At 42.0% G+C, this 22,359-nt stretch overlaps 1 protein-coding gene across 5 annotated transcripts in view; it reads left to right on the top strand.

The window, feature by feature from the left end:
* ERGIC1 (endoplasmic reticulum-golgi intermediate compartment 1) overlaps positions 1-19,552 on the top strand; it is a 110,608-nt gene extending 91,056 nt beyond the window's left edge. For all 5 annotated transcript variants that reach the window (XM_048491577.1, XM_048491576.1, XM_048491579.1 and 2 more), the window contains 3 exons: positions 1,683-1,783; positions 5,222-5,344; positions 17,403-19,552. In XM_048491577.1, coding sequence (XP_048347534.1) covers positions 1,683-1,783; positions 5,222-5,344; positions 17,403-17,510 — 332 coding nt within the window. In that variant the 3' untranslated portion in view covers positions 17,511-19,552. The remainder of the gene's footprint in view (positions 1-1,682; positions 1,784-5,221; positions 5,345-17,402) is intronic.
* Positions 19,553-22,359: the final 2,807 nt, after the last annotated feature.

The raw sequence follows: 22,359 nt of genomic DNA, 5'->3' as shown, positions 1-22,359 counted from the left end.
AGTTTGTTTTGCACCAGAGGAAGCACTTCATAGCTTTCACAAGCAGGTCCTGCATATCACCACATTTGTACAGATATGTATGATCTGCAAATGTAGGGAGTAGATGGGATTTAAAAGTAATAGTGATGTAGCACAAGCCTCTCTTAAAATATTGAAAATACACTGACGCTTGAGAAGAATTCTTGCTCAAGCTGAAAAGGTCTGTAGCATTCTTTTTAAAAATTATATAATGTTACAGCTGCTGTAGGGTCTTGGAAGTTGTGAAAAGGATGTCCTTTCATAAGAGATGCCAAAGTCAAAGGATCCTTACATTGCTGCCCCATAACAATTTGTTGTTCTGTGCTGGTGCTTCTCTGGCAGAGAATGTGATGACTACAGGTTACCCAGAGATGGAAGGGAGCCAAGGCGAAAAAAAAGGGGGCAGGGTGAGTTGCAAGGGGTCTCAGGAATTCAGCATCAGATCCAGGAAGTTAGTCTGATTGTAGCCAGCATCTTGCATCTTGGTATTTCCTTCCTCTAGGTTTAATTATTGGAGGCTGTGAGTTACTCTAAATTGGGGGCTATAAAAGCTTTCTGCACTATATTCATGCCACTTCCATTTCACTGTCACCATCAAAATGTTTCCTGTTCCCTAGGACTTTCAAAGATAAATTCTAGCCAACTATAACCCTCGGTGTTGCAGTGCATATACATTTCAAAGTCCCTTTGCATTTTCAAAGCCATTTAAGCATCAAATTCACCCAAAAGCTTACTCCATCCTCAGATGCTGTTGAGAGAATGAGTGCTACTTCACTCCAGAGCCAAGCTGAACGTGGTTGTTGCCAATAATGCAAAACAAATGTAACATTTAGATATTTGAACTACCAATGGGAAAGGGCTGGATTTATGGAAAGATGTTACGAACTATTTCAGGTTTATACTATACCTTTTTTTTTTTTTGCTGTGGAGTCACAGCGGACTTATGGCAGCCTTATTGGGTTTGCAAGGCAAGCAGCATTCCAAGGTGGTTTATCATTTCTTGCCTGTGTGTAACAACCTCAGACTTCCAAGTACTAACCAGGGTTGACCATGCTTAGCTTGCAGGATCTGATGACACTGGGCTAGCCTGGTCTATTCAGATCAGGGCATTCGGTAGGTAGGGCTGTAAATTAAAGTAGGTGGGGATGTCTATATTTACATTAAAGTAGGGCTCGATAGTTTATATTCCTTTATATTGCATGCTGCGTTGAGTCCCACAAGTCATAAAGGCAGCTAATAAATATTTCAAATGAAATAAATAAATAAATAATGAATAAACTAAAAATACTTGTCAACATCTGACCAGTGAAGCTTTCTATATTGGGAAGGTGCAATGAGGTTTGTCATACAGAGGCGGGATATAGCATATGCCGTAATAGTCATATTTTGGTACCCAGAATATTTGGAGGCTTGGAAGGTTTTTCTGGGTATTTGTTGAGAGTTCGTGTGGGTTTTTTTGTATTGACAGAGAATACAAGTAGACAAAAATTAACTGTTCACAAAAGTACAGTATTCAGGATAGGGAAAAGCATGCAAGTTTGGAATGAAGATCTGTGCCTTAATTTCCCCTGTCTTGAGGCACAACTTTCTAGCAGAATGCTTTTTTGTGTGATTTTTCTGTTTGTGGCCTTGAGCTCATGTTGTTTTCCCTCCTGTTTTTACAGCCCTTGCATCTCACGATTATGTACTGAAGATTGTCCCAACTGTGTATGAAGAGATGAATGGCAAACAGCGGTACTCATATCAGTATACTGTAGCCAATAAGGTAAGGGAGATATCACCTGCCAGAGAGTCTTGGGATAGTTTAAGATACCCAAGTAAACCTTCTCATATCTGTTGTTGTTTTTACGTTCCTTGTGTTCTGTTTGTGAAATGAGGGCAAGAGCAGCCCCTGCTGGAGAAGTGCAGAGCTGAAAATGAGAATCACATACCGCAAAAGTGTGGCTCAGATGGATATGACGGTTTGTTTTTTACCTAACACGTATGCACGCACGCACGCACGCACGCACGCATGCACGCGTGCGCACACACACACACACACACTCACACACACACACACACAGATCCTGGAAGGATAGTGTATTGGGCAGTATGGAAGTGCCCATGTTAAGAGTGTAGGAGGATTACATTTTTGTTCTGGCCTTTTTCTATTTTGCTTCTGTCAGTCTAGTGGTCCGTACAACATGGATGCCCACCACCTCTTGCTTGCGAATGGTTTCCTCTGTATTAAGAATGTTCAGTTTCTTAGCAATTCCTACATTTAGGGTTAGTTCCAGCCAGCTGTTTCATTCAATCTCACCTTGTTCCCCCAGCCCCTTACTACAGCATCCAACCCAAATGAGTTTAGTACCTACAAATCCCATGATTGCCAGCATAGCCTTTTTATGGTCAGTGATAACCCTTCCTTTCTTTTTGATCAACAGAAAGTTGGTTGGACCCAGAGACCATTTATTATTATTTTAAATTAAAACTTGCAAGCATGTGCCTGCAAATTAACGGAACCATTAACAATATTCCCAAGGGATGGATAACGGGATAAAATTATCTGCCTTTTTAATGGTTGTTTTTAGCACATGTCATTTATATGTGCACTCTCACCCTTTTCCAGTGGTTTTTTAATGGATACTGACAAACATACTGTGGTGTCCCTTATCATTATAGTATCATTTGGGGTCCATCAGAATGTCCCACATTCTGATGATTGTCCTACCACTACTTCTGTCCCATGTCTGTGTCAAATAGTGGGAAAGAGACAGCTCTAAACCTGGAGTATCCACTTCAGATCTTACTTCTCCCTCAAATTATGTAGGTGGTCTTAGACAAATCACTATTTCAGTCTGAGGAGCTCCCCCGGTATGTGAATAGGCTATAACAGGGGTAGGGAACCTGCAGCTCTCCAGATGTTCAGGAACTACAATTCCCATCAGCCTCTGTCAGCATGGCCAATTGGCCATGCTGGTAGGGGCTGATGGGAATTGTAGTTCCTGAACATAGCAGTATCGCAGGCTATCAATACCCCTGAATATAACTAACGATAACCTTACCCCTTTACAGGGTTGTTAGAATTATTCATTACCTCAGTATGTGAAGGTCTTTGAGCACTCTGAATTGTTGTATGGATACAGTGTTGCTGTTACCATATATACTCGCATATAAGTTGAATTTTTCAGCACATTTTTGTGCTGAAAAAGCCCCCCTCGACTTATACGCGAATGAAGTGTATTTTTAAAACTATTTTAGAGTTTTTACTTTGTCGGCCACTAGGGGGCGCAGTTTTAAGGCTAGCAGCACCAAAATTTCAGGGATTGTTCAAGAGACTCTCCTGATAATACCACCCAAGTTTGGTTCAGGATGTCCAAAGTTATGGACCTCCAAAGGGGGTGTCCCCATCCCCCATTGTTTCCAATGGGAGCTAATAGTAGACAGGGCTACATTTTGAGGGTCCATAACTTTGGACCCCTTGAACCAAACTTCACTAAACTTGGGTGGTATCATCAGGATAATCTCTTGCTGATACCAGCCTGGGTTTAGTGATAGTTTGATTCAGAGAAGATCAAAGTTATGGATCCTCAAAATAGTGTTCTACCCCACCAGTGTTTCCAATGGAAGCTAATAGTAGATGGGGATACCCTTTTGAGGGTCCATAACTTTGGACCCCCTGAACCAAACTTCACCAAACCTGGGTGGTATCATCAGGAGGGGCTCCTAAAGATACTCTGAAATGTTGGTACTGCTAACATAAACATTTCTCCCCTGACCAAAAATCCAGTTTTGAAGGATTTTAACTCTTGTGTTTTAGCTTGGTTGCTGATTGAGCTAGAGTTTTTGTACTTTTAAAGTTATTGTTGAGACCATATTGTTTCTGTTGACCCTCTTTTCCATTTACAGAGCTAGTTTACTGTTTTTCTTTGAAATAAATATTCAAAAATATTTAACCTACTGATGCCTCAATTAATATAATTTTATTGGTATCTATTTTTATTTTTGAAATTTACCAGTAGCTGCTGCATTTCCCACCCTCAACTTATATGCGAGTAAATAAGTTTTCCCAGTTTTTTGTGGTAAAATTAGGTGCCTCGACTTATATGCGGGTCGACTTATACATGAGTATATACGATATTCCAACTTTATCAGCATTTTCCTCATTTTCATTCATGTTGACCGCCATAATTTCATCAGCACCTTGTTTCTTTTCCTCCTTTCTTCTTCCATCTAGCTATGGCAGTCTCAATAAGAAGTTACATCCCTCTCTTAAAAAGTATATACAGAGCATCAGTCATAATGATCACTGGCAATACAAATAATCTTTGTGCACATTTGGTGTTGTGCAAAAAAATCCACCCTAAACTTGTAGGTGCAGATGAAGGAAAACATGCGTATGTGTGTATAGTTAGTCTACAAACTAGTGAAAAAAAAGGGGGAAAGTGAGTAATACACTTTCTGTTTGTAGCTAAGATGCTTAAAGATTGATTCGCCACCCCATCCCCTGGTGTCTGAAAGCAACAGTTCTTCTTTGACTGGGCTAGCTGTTCACTGCACCTGGAGGGGAACCTGTAAACTCTGTGTACCGAATCTCTATGTTTCATGTGTCACATAGTTCAGGCTTATAAACAGGATATTTAGCCAAGCCAAGACTCAAACCTTTCAGAAGGGAAAAAATAGACCAAGATTTTAAAAAATGGTCCCTTTTACAAATGGAATGTAGAAAAACAGCTTCCTCCTTTTCCACATGAGTTAAAGCCTAAAAGCTTTTTAGCCCTGGTGTCTTGCAATAAGAGGAAAATTGACTTCATTGGAAAGAAATCTGCTACAGACCTCCTGGCACAGGACTTGCTATGATCAGGCACCGTCTCCACACTCCTCTCTTTTTCAGCTTTTCTTAAGATTTCTTTAGTACCTACCCCCTGAGATTGCCTGACACTGGTAACATTTCTGTTGATCCTGGCCTGCTGAGCTATTTCTGGTCACTGGAATTTCAAGAAGAAAAGGAATTAATGTTTTGTTTGATTCATGAAACATGGATCATGTCTTGATCTCTTTGCAAAGATCAGAGATGTATTTGTGCTGCTTTGGAGGATAGGATGTGGACAACAACAATATTGGATGAGAATGTGAAATTGCTAAAGGGGAAAGGGGGAGAGAGAGCATCTGGGCAGGAGTGTACTGACAGCTTCTCATGTCTTGTCCTGCTTCCTTTTTTCAGGAATATGTTGCCTTCAGCCACACAGGGCGCATCATTCCAGCCATCTGGTTTCGTTATGACCTGAGTCCCATCACAGTGAAATACACAGAAAGGCGACAGCCCTTGTACAGGTTTATCACAACAGTGAGTAACCTCAGCTTTTCTCTGTATGATGGACAGGAGTCTGTCCTGCCTCTGAAGGGAAAATAAGCCACTCAAATGAGCCCATAGAAGTGCAGCTTCAGCATCCAACCACCTTTAAGAAGATGAATGAGATGTTGGAGGAAACACAGAAGATGAGGGTGGTTGGCTTCTGCTTCAGGGAGGCAGCAGTGACAGCTTAGGCCTGGCTCAACAAAAAGAGCAGATAGAATACTGTGTCATAGCAGTTTAGCTCTGTCTCTGGGAGAGAAGAGAGTGCTCAGTTGTTAGGTCTGTCTCTGGCAATGAGCAGACCTTGTATAATTTAGTCTGACTCTCAGGAGAGGGTAGGCAGGTGTGGGTAGGCTGATGTGTGAGAGAATGCAACTTAGTGGCTAGTCAATAAAAGTATTCTTAGTTGTTTATATATTAATACAATCTCAGCAATTGCAATAATCTCCCATATTCACCTCAAAATTTACCTCACAAAACTTACCTCACAAAAGCAAACCTAAAACCTATACACGTACTGCCTGTAGAACACCTGGAAACTGAGAGGAAGGTTTATAGTTCAAAACAAACCTAGATCCTAAAAATCGTAGGAGGCATCCCATCAGTAGGGAAAAAATGGTCACACTCTTCTTTGATATATTTTCCATAGACACAAGTAGTGCTCATGTGCTGGAGAAATAGGTCATAAGGGAAAAATAAAAATGAACACTACCCACCCAATGTTGAATGTACCAAGTGCTGTTTGCAAGAATATCTGGGTTGAAGTAACATCTGTAACAATAACACCCATCATACCAAAACTATGGTTGTATTCAGATGTAAAGAACATCTCATAGTTTCTTTGTTATGAGATTGAGCCTTGGAAATCCTCAGGCTTACATGCCTCTCACCTGCTTGCTGTGACACCTGAATTCTGAGAAACACCAACCAGTGTTTTTTCACTGTCTACAAACCATGACTTTAAACTACTGTGGTTTGGAATTCTGACTTGCAGGCTAGAGAATGAACCTGACACTTTCAGTCACGTTGCTTTGCCCAATTTGGACATCAAACTTCACTTTCTTGGGAATCCAGAAATCTTTAGTATTTCAGGTCTGGTCAGCACAATACAGGGATAATTCTATCTTCATGTGATATATTTGTTTACAAGCATCATCACATGCCTTTGGCAACTTCAGCTGGTTGCTTGTCACCTCAGGAATTCACATAGAGGATTCTGTTATGTTTTTACATGATTATGCTCCCATGAACAGGACTTTATGGTATCTGTGAACTATACCATTATGAGGTGTTGTGTGGTTTCCGGGCTGTATACCGTTATGATTCCAAACAATGTGGAAAAAATGGAGGCCATCTAGCCATCAGTGTCTATGGTTCTCCTGCAAAATAATGGCTTCTGCATTTTCCTTTAAATATGAAACCTCTGGCGCTCCATGAGGAGAAATTCATTTCAATTAGAAAATGATTTTAAAAATCTTTTACATCATGCAGTGCTTATTGTAGTTTGCAGCAGTCAATACTCATGGCAAACACTCTTGCCATGCTAAGCAAGAGGGGAAGGTACACACCAAAGTGAAAATGAAGAAAACTTGTACCAACAGGCTAGTGAGATGAAGGAGGAGGGAGTGCCTGAACCTGAGGACTTTACAGAGGTGTTTTGCAATTTTTTCCTTAGTTTCATCCTATCTAGTTTCATCACATGTGCTACTCCTTCATGTTGCAGTCCCAAATTTTGTACTATGGAGGCAACCATTGCTTGTATATGTTCATTTAAATCCATTGTCTTCTCCAAAATGATGAATAGTGCTGGCCCAGAAGGACTTGTGATACTTGCCTGTATAGGTCAAAAGTAATCCTGGTAAGTCACCTTCTTTTTACTGATCCTGTGAGGTAAAATTGACTCGCTAGTCTATTTTATGCTTGCAGAAAATTGCTGGCTTTGAGGTAGCTGGGTAGCTGACAGGAAGAAGATTCATTTGAAATGTGATATTGGAGGAGAGTTTTACAGATATCATGGACTGCCAAAAAGACAAACAAGTGGTTCTAGATCAAATGAAGTGTGAACTCTCCCTAGAAACTAAAACACTTAAACAGTGACTATCATATTTTGGTTGTGAGAAGACATGACTCACTGGAGAAGGCAATAATGCTAGGAAAATTTGAAGGCAGCAGGAAAAGAAAAAGGCCCCCATGAGACAGATTGGCTCAATCAAGGAAGCCACAGCTGTTGGATTACAAGACTTAGTAAGGCTCTTGATGATAGGATGTTTTAGAGGTTATTAATTTGCCATAAATTGGAAGCAGATTAACATCACTTCACACACACACAGTTTTCCATCTGTATAAATAAGAGCTTGAAATTGCCTTGTTGGTTCCTTATCTTTCATTTGGCTTGCTTTCTACATCCTTCTTCTAATTTTTCTTTTCTCTGATGTTCAGGCTGTGAACATTGGCATACATACAGTGACCACCCCCCCTCTCTGCTTTTATTTTGCATAGAAATGTGCACAAAAAGCAATGTACAACATAGCAAACAATATTCTAGTTTACTTTCCAGTGGTGGTGCATGGGTTTTTTTTAGCTACATTATACAGCACTGTAGTAGTGGAAGAAAGCCTGACGCTAGTCATGAAATTGCTACAGAAATGAACAAGAATAGCAGATTTATATTCAAAGAACCATGTTATTTCCAAGACTGTGGGGGAAATCCTATGACAGATGTTTGTGACAGTACAAAATGCATTGTCAGTAACCCTGGGAGGGATCCTTTTGGGCATCCTAGCAATCTGCATTTCAATGAATGCCTGATCATGTTCATATCCCACTGACTCCATTGCTACTAGGACAGCAACAGATTGTGTGAACATCTTGCATTGTACTTTGATATTTCTTGTACTTCCCTTATTTAAGGCTTGCATGGGCTGGGCAAGGGAAGTGCTGTGTTGTTACTTACTAGAACCGTTAATGTGGAAGGAAGCATGAAGACATAACAGTAAAGTTTTCAACCATCTGGATTTAAACTCCACCTCCCTGAGCAGAGCAGGGAGGCTTCATGCTCATCGTCATGGCTTCTATCCAGGACTCTCTTGGGAACTGTGCATGCTTTCTTTGGCTGCAGCTTCCCAGAAACAATTAGGGGGAAAAAGCAAACAGTCTGCTGGCAGGCTGGTAAGTAGCGCCAGGATAGGGGAGTACAAATAAAGGGGCAGATTTGTAGTTGTCATGTATCCTTTAAAAAAACATAGTTTCTTTAATAGTAGATGCTTTGTTATATTAGAAAATGAATTGGTGAGCAATTTCCATTTGTCATAAGGACAAACAATTTTTCAGGTATAGCATCCTACCCAGCTAGGGCTGAAATTCTCAGGGATGTCACCTCTCACCTAAGGGCATAATCTGTTAAAGATTTTAATCAGATGTTCCTATGCAATTTACCATCATCATCCTCACTTATGCAGTAGATACAGGCAAGTGAGAAAAGGCTTGGGTGTGACATTTCTTTCCTTGACTGAGATTCTCAGGTAGCAGCTGGGGTGGTCTCATTAATTTTTTTAACAACAAAAAAGAACACATCTGGGAGGGGCATCTAAATCAGTGGCACTGTTAAGGCAAAGAGCAAGCCCTCACCAAAAGCACCCATCCCAGTGCAAGAGTAAAGCAGAGTAAAGCCAAAGTTAAAATGCACATACAAAGGTACAAAAACAGCAGTTGAAATATAGGGCAGGAAGGTGGGATTTTTTCTGAAGGAACATCTTCACCTATGGAGAGGGTTCTAAAGCTTTGGTGCCTTGAATGGGAAGACCCCCTCATGGGTTGTTACGCACCTAATCTCAAAAGGCACCGGAAGCAGGGTTTTGGAAGAGACTGTGTCGGTTGGGTAGGTTCATAAAAGAGTTGGCCATCATTCAGGTATGTTAGTCCCAAGACACACTGGGCCTTAAAAATCAACACCAGCACCTTGAATTGTGCTCAGAAACAGATGGGGTACCAGTGTAGATTGATCAGTACTTGAGTGATATTTCCCTATGACCCACTTCAGTCAACAATCTGGCTGCAACAGTCTGTACCAAGAGAAGTTTCTGAACACTTTTCAAGGGCAGCCCTGTGCAGAGTATTATTTCAGTAAGCTAATCTAGGGCATTTACCACTGTGAACCAGATATTTTCTGCTCCAGACTGTGAGCTAAGCAATTGAAGCTGGTGGAAGACACTTCTGGCCAGAATTGCCACCTGGGTCTGTGTCCAAGAACACTCCCAGACTACAGACTTGTTTCTTCTTCAGACTTGTTTCTGCAACCCCATCCGGAATGGATGACATTTTAAGTCCTGGGTCATGCCTTCCTCTCACAAGTAGCATCTTATCGGGATTATGTTCCAGTTTATTGGACCACATTCACTATAAAACTGCCTCCAAGCACTAGTTCAGAATCTCCCTAGGATTGGCAGGAAGTGCAAGATGGGTATGGGTGTTATTTGCATATTGGTGACAGCCCAATCCAAGTCTCTGGATGACTGCAACTAGCTGTTTCATATAGAAATTGGAAAGTATGAGGGGCAAGATGGAACCTTGCAACACTCCAAAGGCAGTGATCCCACAGTGCCACTTTCTATACCTGCCCTCCATGTAAAAGCAAACCCACCACAAAATACTGCTTCCTAGTCCCAGCCTGGAGAGGTGGTCCAAAGGATACTATGATTGATTCTATTGAAAGCCACTAAGAGGTCCAGGATAATTAATAGTCACCATCCCTCTGGCCATCTCAGGCACAGATCATCCACACTGGCAACCAAAGCCGTCTCAAAACGAGGCCTGAAACATGGTTGGGAAAGAGCCAAACAGTCCACTCAGTCCACAAATGCTTGAAGTTGTCCAATCACCACCCATTCAAGCACCTTCACAAAAACAGAATATCTGAGATTGGTTGATAGTTGTTGAAATTCCTTGGATCCAGGGTAGGGTTCTTTAGCAGTGAATGTATCACAGTGTCAGGCCTGCTTTTGCTGGGGGTTGTTTCGCTCTGTGTGGATTCCTGTTTTTGCTAGCTCGCAGCCTGCCAACAACCAGGTACATTATCTAGCTATGCCCTGGCGCTGGCCTCTTGAAGGCCACATTCTCATAACTGCTTTTCTGCTTCTTTGTCTGGATGGGAGGGGGAAGGGGAAAACTGCTTATATGAGTAACAGCTCTGCTAAATCGGCAGAGCTGTCTTGAAACTGTTCTTGGCTTGTCTTCTGCCTGCAATAAAGAAACCTTTGTGCTCTACAAGTGTCTTCATTGTCTGGTCAAGGGGATCTTGACACACCATCCCCTCCTCCCCCGCTACCCATGGAGATATTAACTATCAGATCCAGTCTGCCAACTTTTTGGCAGATTTAAATAGCCAGGAAGGATAACAGTTGTATAAGCAGGTGGTAGGTTTTCAAACCTTCAACCTTCCCCATCCTTAGACAGAATAAACAAAAAAGTATCCCAAAAGCTGGACAGGTGGGTATCCTGGCACCATCTATCTCTGTCTTTAAAGTCCAAATTGGTACATCTGCAAGTGATTTTGTCTGCAAAGTGTCAAGCAAAACAGTCAATACTGTGCAGCTAAAATAAAGATGCCAGATTGAGGCCTTGTGCTGTGCGCCCCACCAAAGTAAGGCGGGTGGGTATTAGAGAAAAGGATTTCTCTGTTGTGGTGCCTTACCGGTGGAGCTCTCACCCTCCTTCCTTCGGTTCACTTTGTGCCTGCTCTTTTATGTTTTCTTGGAGCTTTGGCAGGCCAATCAGCATTGGGGGTATGATTGCTAACAGTGTAGAATGCTGCCCTGTATCGCCACTCTTCTCAGCAATGTTTGAAGCTTTCACCAAGCCTACAGGGCCTTCCATCACCTTAACTGGTTTATCTTCTTGTGGGAGAGCAACTGAATTTGGAAGGCTCCAGTGGTTTGAGGAAGGCTTCAAGCACTGGTGAATGAAGTGGGAGCATACAGGCTGCTGTTTATATTGATTTGTGCTACCTCATTGTCTTCAATGGTTTTTGGGTTGTATTCCAACTGTAATTTGCGGTCTGTGTTAATTGTTAAGCTGTCTCAAACTTTACACTGAGAAGCAGCATAGTATTTTAAATACATCAAGAACAAAGCTGATTAATAAACAGAGTGTGGGGGGTGGGGAGAGGGCGCAGATTGTATCATTCCCAAACCCTCCTGTCCCCATTCAGTGACTCTGTGGTCTGTCATCATTTTGCTATCCCAGCTAAGGCTGCCAGCTTTGCCCTTCTGCATCTTGGTTGCCCTGGAGACTGGCTAGTCATCATTGCTGTGGTGAGGCTGCAGCCTTCTGGCCCAGCCGTTATGTTGGCTGTGGCAGCTGGAGTTATTGTCCTGTGGGGAAGGCCTCAGAAGCACTCTGGATCTTACTAAACAACAGATTCTTAGTTAAAAGCTACTGGGGACATCTAGGGGAGGAGCATCTCCTGCTCCTTTTGTTGAAAGGTTTGTTTACTGGTTGGACCCTTGCAGCTCTCACAGAAAAGGCAGGAGCATTTAAAATGAGTTCCTGTGTGCCTTCCTGGAAATGCTCCTACTAGGTCATGAAAATTTTTACCCAAGCTTGGAAATGTAAAAGTTTCTAATGTTGTCTCAGAGAGGAATTGACCCTGTTATTGTCATTGACTATAGGAACCTTGAACATATACATATGTATTTATCTTGGTCAGAAAGAGGGAGGGTGATATTTAGTGTATATTTGAATTAAAATAGTTGAGACATGAATATAAGGATTGTCTGTCTTGGATACAATGGCCATTATGAAACCATGGAAGTACAGCCAGAGAAGTTACAAGCAGAGAAGCTGTTAGTGGCAGGAGACAATTGCTTGGTGCTAGGAGACAATATCAGGGGAAGGCCTTGGCCTCTGTGCCCTGTTTATTGGCCCTCCAAGGCAACTTGCAAAACACTGGCCACTGTGTAAAACAGGATGCTGGGCTAGATGGGCCCTGGTCTGATCCAGCATAGCTCTTCTTCCATTCTTATATTCACATTGAGGGACTACTCAGTGGATAGAACAAGAAAAAAGACAAAAGCTGCCTCCTGCCTCCTCCATGGCTCTCTTTGGACATGTAGGAGCTGTGTAATTATTCACATTTGTATTGCACTCTTCCTACTTGGAATTCAGAGCAGTGTTTTAGGCTAACCTGCCGATTGTCTTGAAGCTGACAGGCTGCTCAGGTTCACTCTGTGATTTTCACTCTGTGGATTTTCCACTTTCTCATACCATACTGGCAACTCACTGGTTTCATTCCCTAAACTATGTCTGGCCAAGTCCAAAGCAGATAAATGATGCCACATTTTTTCCTTTCTGTTTTTGAGCAGTGAACCTATTTCACAACCAGCAGCCCATAAAAGGGGTGGATCTCTTGTAGTTTATTAACATGATGGCCACTATCTGGAACATTCCCTTTGGCCACTCCCTCTGGAACACCCAGGAAAAAGGAGAATGGTTATACTGACTAAAACCTAGCTTCTGGCTTGTTGGGCAGGAGCTTTCTTATTGTCCTAAAAAAAGACTCCCCTTCTCCTCTTCCTCTACTCTATGTTTCTGTCTATGGTTTTTGATAACTTCCAACTCAAAATGCTTTGAACATTTGCAGCGGAGGCAGAGACGTATCAGATGCCAGGTACGTGTGAGTCATCAGTGCTTAGTGGTACAGAGAGCTGTGCAAATGAATATATGTTTTTCTCTCTGGGTATTTTTTTAACTGGCTGCTCTGAAGTCACAATTTCCTGTCCTCAATGCACACTCTAAAATATGCTTCCCGCCCCACTTCTCTCTTTGTGGTATGAAACCTTCTGTGTCAGCAGGCCCTTATGGGTTGAAATTGGCCAATTCATGCTGTGGTCATTTGCTCTGAAAGTAACTTTATGTCACTCTTAGAGGAAAGAAGGATCAATGGAAAGTGGGAGGGGTAGTGACATCAGTGACTATATCCATTCCTTTAAAAATATGGATTACACGGGTTGATTGCTCCACTTTTTTGGTGTGCTTTTTCCTTCCCTGCGGTGTCAGCTGTGCCTCGCAAAATATATTTCATCAGCCCTTCTGTCACTGAAGCATTTTCCCATTTTTCTGAGCTCACTGAACACAAATATCTGAGATATAAATACACATAGAAATGAACAGTTCCTCCCTCACTGCTGCTTCTGGCTATTAAAAGCCTGTTATCTCATTTTATTCTCTGATTCCATTTCCAGCAGCAGCTGCTATTCTGTTTGATGGGCATCTCTTTGCCATATTCTAATAAATGTATATGATGGGGAAAAAACCCTCTACATTGAGATAGGTTTCCCCATTGGAATGAAGGGTAATAGCTTATTTTCTTGAGGCGTAACATCTTATGGCATTTGTTTTCCATTTCTCTTGCAGTTGAATTACTTTGATGTCGCCCTTAACTATTTTCTTTACTGGATTTTGAGAATTAATGGGGAATTGTTTGCATAGATTAAATATCTAGTGTATATTTTGCTTCTTTGGTCTTTTCTGTACTAATCATTTACTATGTATCTTGCTGCCAATCGATATGTTTTTTTTCTTTTTTTCAACACTTTTTCCCTCTGTTGGGCTTTGGAAACATTTTGCTTTCATTTTGCCTTTTGTTTTCCGAAGCATTTTTACCACAATTTAGTTCCCGAACTTCCCCCCTCTCATTTTTCCCTTGATCTGTTTCTGAGCCAGCTTCCCTTGAGGATGTGATTATGTTGAAATGATCTTTATTTCTCCACCCCACACCTAAATCTGGTCTTTATCCATGCCCTGTGTAATCAACCAACCTCCCCTTCAGCTATTTTCTCCTCCCGCTAGTCCTCGGTTTTCAAAACGATTTTTTTTTTAAAAAATCTTGTTATATCAAACTAGCCATGTAAAGTTCAGCCAAAGACCCACACAAGCACGGTCGATGGGATCAGCTTTGTCAATTTCATATAGAACTTGCAATGGAACAAACAGGCAGAGATCCAAACAAACAGGGTCAATTATTGTTGAAGGGGGATGGGCTATGATGTAATGTTAGGGCAAAGACATAAGCCAGGTCCATTGTGTCATCTTTGTCAGTTTAGAATTAGCAATGTAGCATTGAGGCAAAGATACATTTGCCTTAATGCTGCAAGTGGGAGGGAGTGAAATTGAGAAGGAAAGTTGCTTATCCAGGAGGAAATTGACAAGGGACTGCTGGAATATCGATTGTGTGTTATTGCAGCTCTAATTTGGCCAAAAATGTGGTTGTTTGTGGGGTAGGGTACATGTCTCTGTTCCTGCAGGTAATCATGCCTGCTTCAGTAGTAGCTGGGGGAGAGAGCTGGCTTTCATTTTGGGCAAACCCCTGTCTGTATCCATGCCCTATGTCTTTTCTCCACTCCCCTTTCAGTCATTTTCTCTTCCCCGTGCCCTTCCATTTTCAAAAGGAGTTTTACATTTTTTCTCTTTTGCATATTGAACTAGCAATGTAACATTGAGACAGAGATACAATCTAGCATGGTTGATTGGATTAGCTTATCAATTTTATATAGAGATACCTATGTAACGTTAGGGCACAGAGTGGTTTTGATTCTGGAGGCAATTGAAAAGAGTACTAAGGGTACTACATATAATTGGGGACTCCTGAAATAATGGTGCATTATTGCAATTCGCACTTGACCTGGAAATGTTTTTTGGGGGCGGGGCTGACACATGCAGGCTGCATGTTTCTGTTCTTTCAGGTAATGGTACCTTCTCCAGGAGTTGTTTTGGTTTCCATTTTGGGTTGGTAGTTCTCTGTAGTAGAATTAGAGGCTGAGACATTTTTTAAATAGCTGCTTCAAAATGTAACTGCGCAGGAACACTGGAGCATCTGCACACACACACACAAAAAGGAGAGGGCTATTCTTCTGGATGACATTCTACCACAATCAGGAATAATATGTTTTCAGCAGTAGTGTGTGGAATAAATGCAACTGCAGAGGCAAGGGGAAAAAAACCCCAAAATGATTTTGGTTGGGGTGTGTGTGTGTGTGTGTGTGTGTGTGTGTGTGTGTGTGTGTGTGTGTGTGTGTGTGAGAGAGAGAGAGAGAGAGAGAGAGAGAGAGAGAGAGAGATTTCACAGTAAGCATTTCCAAGGCACAAAATTTGACCACTGGAAAAATCAGTGGTAAGCTGTGAATGTGGAAAAGGCCATTATCCATTTTGTATCTTGCTGTGAAGTTTCCTGATTAATATTATTATGAAGTGGCTGAAGCGTTGACCTTTCCTGGATGCAAACAGTATCGTCACGTCCTTGTTTAGGAAATAAGAGACACTCCCTTCCTGCATCATTATGTTATGAAGATGCATAAGATAAGGATTGCAGAGTACAATGGGCATCAGAGATAAATGATAAACAAGGAAATGGAATGTGACGTAGGCTCAGCTGACCCACAGCAAATATAGGATGATTAAAGTATTAAGCTCCCACACTTTATGAAAATGAGGTGAAAAGGGCAACTCTTTTTCCTTCAGGTGCCCTGAGCTATACCAACTTAACTTGGTAAATGTCCTTTCTCTGAGTGTGTGTCTAGTCCCCACACGGCCAAGGAAGCTTGCCAGGTGACCTTGCACCAATTACACACCGTTAGCATAACTGACCTTGCAAGGTTATTTTGAGGATAAAATGTAGAAGTGAAGAATATTGTAAGCCACTGTGGGTCCCGCTGAAGAGAAAAGTGGGGTATAAATGAAGTAGATCAATAATCTTAGAGTTGTGTGTGCTTAAATGTGTGTTATTAATTATTTAATTAATTAATTAATTAATTAATTATCGTATTTAATTAATTAATTGATTATCGTATTTATATACCGCCCCATCCCCTGAGGGCTCTGGGTGGTTTTCCCAAGGAGAGCCGGTAGCAGTAATGGAATTGTACTCTACTTCTGTTTTTAGTTGTGGGTATTCTTCTGTTTTATAAGTATTGAATATCAACAGTGTACAGTGTACAGTGTACAAATGTTGCTCCAAAACTATTCCTGGCCTATGCTCTTTTAGACTGCAGGAGAGGGATCACAGGTTTGATCCCTCTCCTGGATCACAGCTTTATCTGTCTCTATCTGTCCATTTGTGTGTGTGTGTGTGTGAAAGCATGCAATCCACACATATGTGAGAGAGAGAGAGAGAGAGAGAGAGAGAGAGAGAGAAGCATATAAAACCATATATAAGGAAAAGGTAAGCCTAGATCTTTTCTAGGCTCATTTTGTATATGCAAGGAATATTTTGTGTGCAGAAGCAGTTAGTCTCCCACCCAGAGCAAACAAACTTCTATTCATCTGGACACCTGTATCTATGTACCACAAGGAATGGGGGGCCCATGCAGGAGCACAGCAGCAAACTAGATTTATGTAGTCTTGGCTTAATTGAAGCTGCTCGTGACATCTGAGTGCATTCCGTGATACAAGCCAACGGTAAAAGGAAAGGACTGGACTCCATTCTGGAGGGTCTTCAGCAATAGCTAATTTAACACAGATGTAATTTGTCACATTTTATTCCACGGTTCCTCCAAGGGACTCACAACGACATGCTTGGTTCTCCTGTCCTGCATTTTATATTCATTGTGGGTTAGGCTGAGTGTGGGTCGGCCCAAAGACATTTGGTGCTGAATGCAGATTTGAACTTTGGCTTCCACAAACTAGCAGTCTTTACCCCAACAATATGCTGTATGCTGTTCAGAGGTTAAATGGTCTCTGTACAGAAGGTTTTGAGTCTAAAACTGGAGGAGCGTGAGATCATCCGGCCTGATTAAGAAATGGCAAAGACTGGTGTAGGAGTATGCTAATTAGTAGCGGAAAGTACAGAAAACTTTAGTGTTTAAGGAAAGGCCTTGAAAAATATAGCAGCTAGAGCCATGAATGTGAGAACACAGGTTCAAATCCCTGGTTGAATTTGAAGCTTGCTGAATGGCTTACTTGACACTGCTTTTAAAAAATAGATAAATGGAAGCCAATCATAATCTCTGTATGCCTTATAATTTACTGCCGCTTTTTGCTCTTTCATGTTCACTTTTAGATTTGTGCCATTATTGGAGGAACGTTTACTGTGGCTGGGATTCTTGACTCCTGCATTTTCACCGCATCTGAAGCCTGGAAAAAGATCCAACTAGGGAAGATGCAGTAGCAAAGCAACTCTCATTGTGGCCCATGGGATAGAAGCAATGAATGAGAAGCCCACTCTGCTATCGGTTTCTGCCTTGTGGATGAGGTTGAATTGGTACATCTTTAATTAGATCATGGAAAGTGTTGTTGCAGCAGCAAAAACTGGAAACAAACCTTTGTGTCTGAAAGTTGGCAGCATTAACAAGTGGACTTGTGGTTCTATACTTTTTGCTCGGAAATGGTTGTGGGGATTAATTGCCCTTTTGATTTTAAAACTGAAACCTATAAATCTGACTAGCACCATTATTTTAGAAGCTTCCAAAGTGCTGAAGGTCTTTCAGTTCAACTGATTATGTAAATCAGGTATATAAATTCTGTAATTGATGCATTGCTTTGTCTTTATGGCAAAAATTGTGAGTCTCAATGAAAAATAGCCTTGGATATCCAGACCCCTAGGTCACATGATCTGTTATGAAATATTCTGACAGTGAATATATGCTTGGATCTTTTTGTTATTTTCTGAAAAGCTCCCCTTTGCACTTCATACCTAATTTTTCCAGCATAATTGGAAGAGAGGACAATCTATTTCTTTTACTGACGTGGGATCTGAAAATATTGTCACTTCATTGCAGAAATTGAATATCCAGTCTTAGTGTTTACAGATAGCATGAATTTACAAAAACAAAACAGAAAAATGTAGAATAAGTGATGTAACAACTCTAAAATGTGGCCTTTTATAAAGGAGAGTTTATGTTGCTGCATTTGTGTTTGCATCCTCTCCTGTCTCTTGAAACGAAGACTTCCCAGCTGTAATACCTAATACTGTAATGGCCAATGAGTGAGTGTACAGGAGGATAATTCACAGCCCCATTCACACTGGAGGCGGTTGGCCACACATCCACCTCACCGCTCCCAAGGAGGTTTTCTGATGGCATAGGAAGGCTTGCAAAGTACAACAGCTTCACCACTGCCGAGAAGCCTCAATGGGTCACAACGGACTAGTGCCAGCTAAAAGGCAGGCTTAAATCCGGCCTGTGACTTGCCGAAATAATGCCAGCAAAGGCTAGTTGACTCTTCCCCGCCTCCGGGTCATCCTTGCTACTCCAGTGGGAGGGGCACTAGGACGCAGTGTGCCAATGCTGAGGGGGGTGGCAGGCTGTGTCCGCATGCCAGTGGGATCACTTCTCCATTGGGGTAAGTATCCCAGGGAGGGCAAATCTGCTGGTGCACTACTCTCAGGAGTAGATTCACCCCCTCTTCAGATGGGGCTCAAAGACACTGTAATAACATGGGTGTGGAAGCATTAGGTTAACAGGCATATTGAACAAGTATGGCAAATGCAGGAAGGTAACATTCAGCATGAATCCGCGTGGCTCGTATATATGTTCTTGAAGTTTTGGTTCCTCTCTAAAACACTTTTAGATTGTTGTCTTTTGCCAAACTGATGTCCCCAAAATCAAGTGGGTATATTCTTTATTAATTCATAGGATAGATAGGTACAACACTGTGAAAAAGAAGTCAGGAGTTGATGCCTTCTTCCTGATATTATATTTCACTTTTAAGTGTAACAAATACATTTTGCAGTACTCCAGTGAGTGGGAAAAGGGCAGAAACACTGCCAAGTCTAAATTTTAAAATGCCACTGACATTAGTTCATTGGGTTCTAGAATAAGAGCTGCCAATTAATTTTCGTAGACTTCAAATAGCTTTCTGATATATGACCTATGTGATAAACGTTGCATGCTTTGTACATTTTATATCACCTCAGATTGCACCCGCACCAGGTCTAAATTCTCTGTGTGGTGTTGCAGTTCCTATACCCTGTTCTGGATAAAGATGACAGGAGGTTTGTGAATGAATCCACCATCTCCTGGACAGTCTTTGTTCTAGAATGGTTCGCTTGGTCCAAGTACCTACCTAGTTCTGCCCTAAGGCAGAGTCTCTGGAACCAGCAGAGAAGAGTAGCAGTGGAGAAGAGGAGTGTGCCAGAAAGGGCTGAGTGAGCTCTGGTTTTCTTTTCAGAGGGCTTTTCTCAAAGCCACGTCTTTTAAACAGTGTATTTTTAACAGGGGTTTTCTCTTTTTTCTCCTTGTCCTGGGGCTGCTGATTGGTGGGGGCTGCTGAGACTGCTGATTGGTGGGGCTGCTGAGAGGTGGGGCTTTTCAAATTTTTAAATCTTTTCAGTTAGTCTCTGGAACCAGCAGAGACGAGTAGCAGTGGAGGAGTGTTTTATTAAATAAGAACATATCTTAAGGGATAGTAGAAGGTACAGTAACCTTAAGGGGGAGGCACTAATTAAAATCAGTATTTGAATATCTAAACAAAATTAGATATGAAGGCAGGAAGCCAGCAGCGGGGTGGGGGCTTTCCAGTGTTTTGAACTGAGTGTCACATGTATGACTGTCTGCCACTAGGACAGAAGTTGTGGGTGTGCCCTCACTGCAATGAGCTCCTGGCACTCAGGAAATGTGTCCGTTCTCTTGAAGCCAAGATGGCAGACCTGGAGAAGCTGAGAGAGGCAGAGAGGGTGACAGACGAGGCTTTCAGGGACCTAACAGCTGGGTCCCACTCCCAAGGTGACATCTCTTCAGATGTCATGGAGAATGAGAGTCTGAGGAACGGAGGGTGCCAGTCTGAGGTGGTGGAAGATGCTCCCTTAGATGGGACCCCTTCCTTAACTGGTGATCAGATATCCTCTTTCGCACTGAGAGATACCCACCTCGGGGAAGGTGGGGGAGCTCCCTTGTGAAGTGGTGATTCAACCCATTAGGAATATAGAGAGTTGGAGTTTATTGTGAGGCGTGATGATCGCATGGTGACTTGCCTGCCCCACCACTGGTCGCGAAGGTTGCGAGGATGTCATCGCCGATCTAAGATAGGCACTGTTAGACAGTGCTGAGGTGGAATCAGCAGTTTTGGTCCACAGTGGCACCAATGACATTAAGGAAATGTAGCCGAAGGAGGTTGTGGAAGCTTCAAATTTAGAGCTGCTAGGAAACGAGGTTAAAAATCCAGGACCCCCAAGGGTGGCATTCTCCGAAATGCTACCTATTCCGACGTGCCAGAGCCGAGAGCTAGGCAAGTGGAGATACAGAGGTCTTAATCGTGGATGAGAAGGGTGGTGTAAGGCAGAGGGTTTCAGATTTGTCAGGAATTGGGGAACTTTTTGGGATAAGGTAGGCCTGTACAAAAGGGACGGGCTTCATCTTAACCAAAGAGGAACCAAGCTGCTGGCGCTCAACGATTAAAAAAGGTGGCAGAACAGCTTTTAAAGCGGATCCCCTTGAGGGGAAAGCCGACCCCGAGGAGCTGAGGTGACTTAGGTTCAGAATTCCGAGTGTCCATGGGGATGCAGACAGAGAGGGACGTTTTTCGAAATCAACCACATACAAGCGAGGAGCATAGCAATGTGATAAGTAATAGTGTCTACAAAAGGCTAGAGGGCAAAACACAAATCCCAGGTTAGGGACAGAGTATGCAAGTGTCTCTATGCTAATAGTAGAAGCCTTCAACCTAAAATGGGGGGGCTGGAGTACAGAGTTTTGAAGGAGGACATTGATATAATGGGCATCACAGAGACACGGTGGAATGAGGAGAACCAGTGGGGTGCTGTTATCCCAGATTACAGGCTCTTCATGAAGAATAGGACAGGGCGTATTGGGGGTGGGGTGGCCCTCTACATCAAAGAGAGCATAGTGTCACATAAAATAGACAATGCAGGGGGAGCTGATTTCTCTACAGAAGAACTGTGGAATATATTATCGTCCCCCTGACCAAAGCGCACAAGAGGATTTTGAGATGGAAAAAAAATTAGAGAGGCCAACAAAAGCAAAAATGTAGTGGTAATGGGCGATTTTAACTATCCCCATATAAACTGGAAAAATGCATGTTCAGGAGGTGGTGAGGGCCACTAACCTGGATAGCTTTAAAAAAGGGCTTGGACAGATTTATGGAGGAGAAGTCGATCTCTGGCTACCAATCTTGATCCTCCTTGATCTCAGATTGCAAATGCCTTAGCAGGCCAGGTGCTTGGGAGCAGCAGCAGCGGCAGAAGGCCATTGCTTTCACATCCTGCAAGTGAGCTCCCGAAGGAACCTGGTGGGCCACTGCAAGTAGCAGAATGCTAGACTAGATGGACTCTGATCCAGCTGGCTTGTTCTTATGTTCTTAAGGCACTAGCACCCAAGTGGAGCATTCTAGAACAAAGATGGTCTAGGAAATGGTGGATGAATTCACAAATCTCCTGTCATCTTTATCCAGAACAGGGTGAAACACTACAAATTTCCATGTTACAATTTCAGAGAAAGCCTCATTATGCTATTCAAGTAATATACATGGCCCCTGAAGGGATATTTTAAAAAAAACATTTGAAAGTATCAAATCAATGCAGTGTACCTAAATTACTTTTGTCCAGAAGCATTTCAGTCTGCCAGTATGTCTATTGAAATTTTCAGTATACTAGAAAGTAGGGAAAATGTTCACTTGTCTTATATTAAAATATTTCCGCTGGTTTTCTGTCTACTTCTTTCCTGGTGTTTTCATCTTTTTACAGTAATATCTGTAAAACATCTAGATTTTTCCTCTACTTTTTTCTTATGAATTGATTTATTATTTTGGTGTAAAACTGGATCTTGTAACTTTCTGTATCTTTAAATTTTGATGGATTTTATACATTTTTTCATTTGAAAAAAATCAATTTGAAAACGTGTGTTTATTTCTGTGTGTTTCTTCATGGAGACAGGAGTGGATCTTTCTGATGGAGATGGTGTTTTCTCTGCAGCAGTTTCTCTGCACTCGGTCCATATTTAATAGATTACTTGTACAATATCACTGTAACATGATGGTTTAAATGTTTGAATGAGCAAAAAATA

This window comes from Sphaerodactylus townsendi, linkage group LG03, assembly GCF_021028975.2.
Source record: "Sphaerodactylus townsendi isolate TG3544 linkage group LG03, MPM_Stown_v2.3, whole genome shotgun sequence".
Classification (NCBI taxonomy): Eukaryota; Metazoa; Chordata; class Lepidosauria; order Squamata; family Sphaerodactylidae; genus Sphaerodactylus; species Sphaerodactylus townsendi.
Note: the sequence above shows the minus strand (reverse complement) of the source record. Positions and strands in the feature narration are given on the sequence as shown.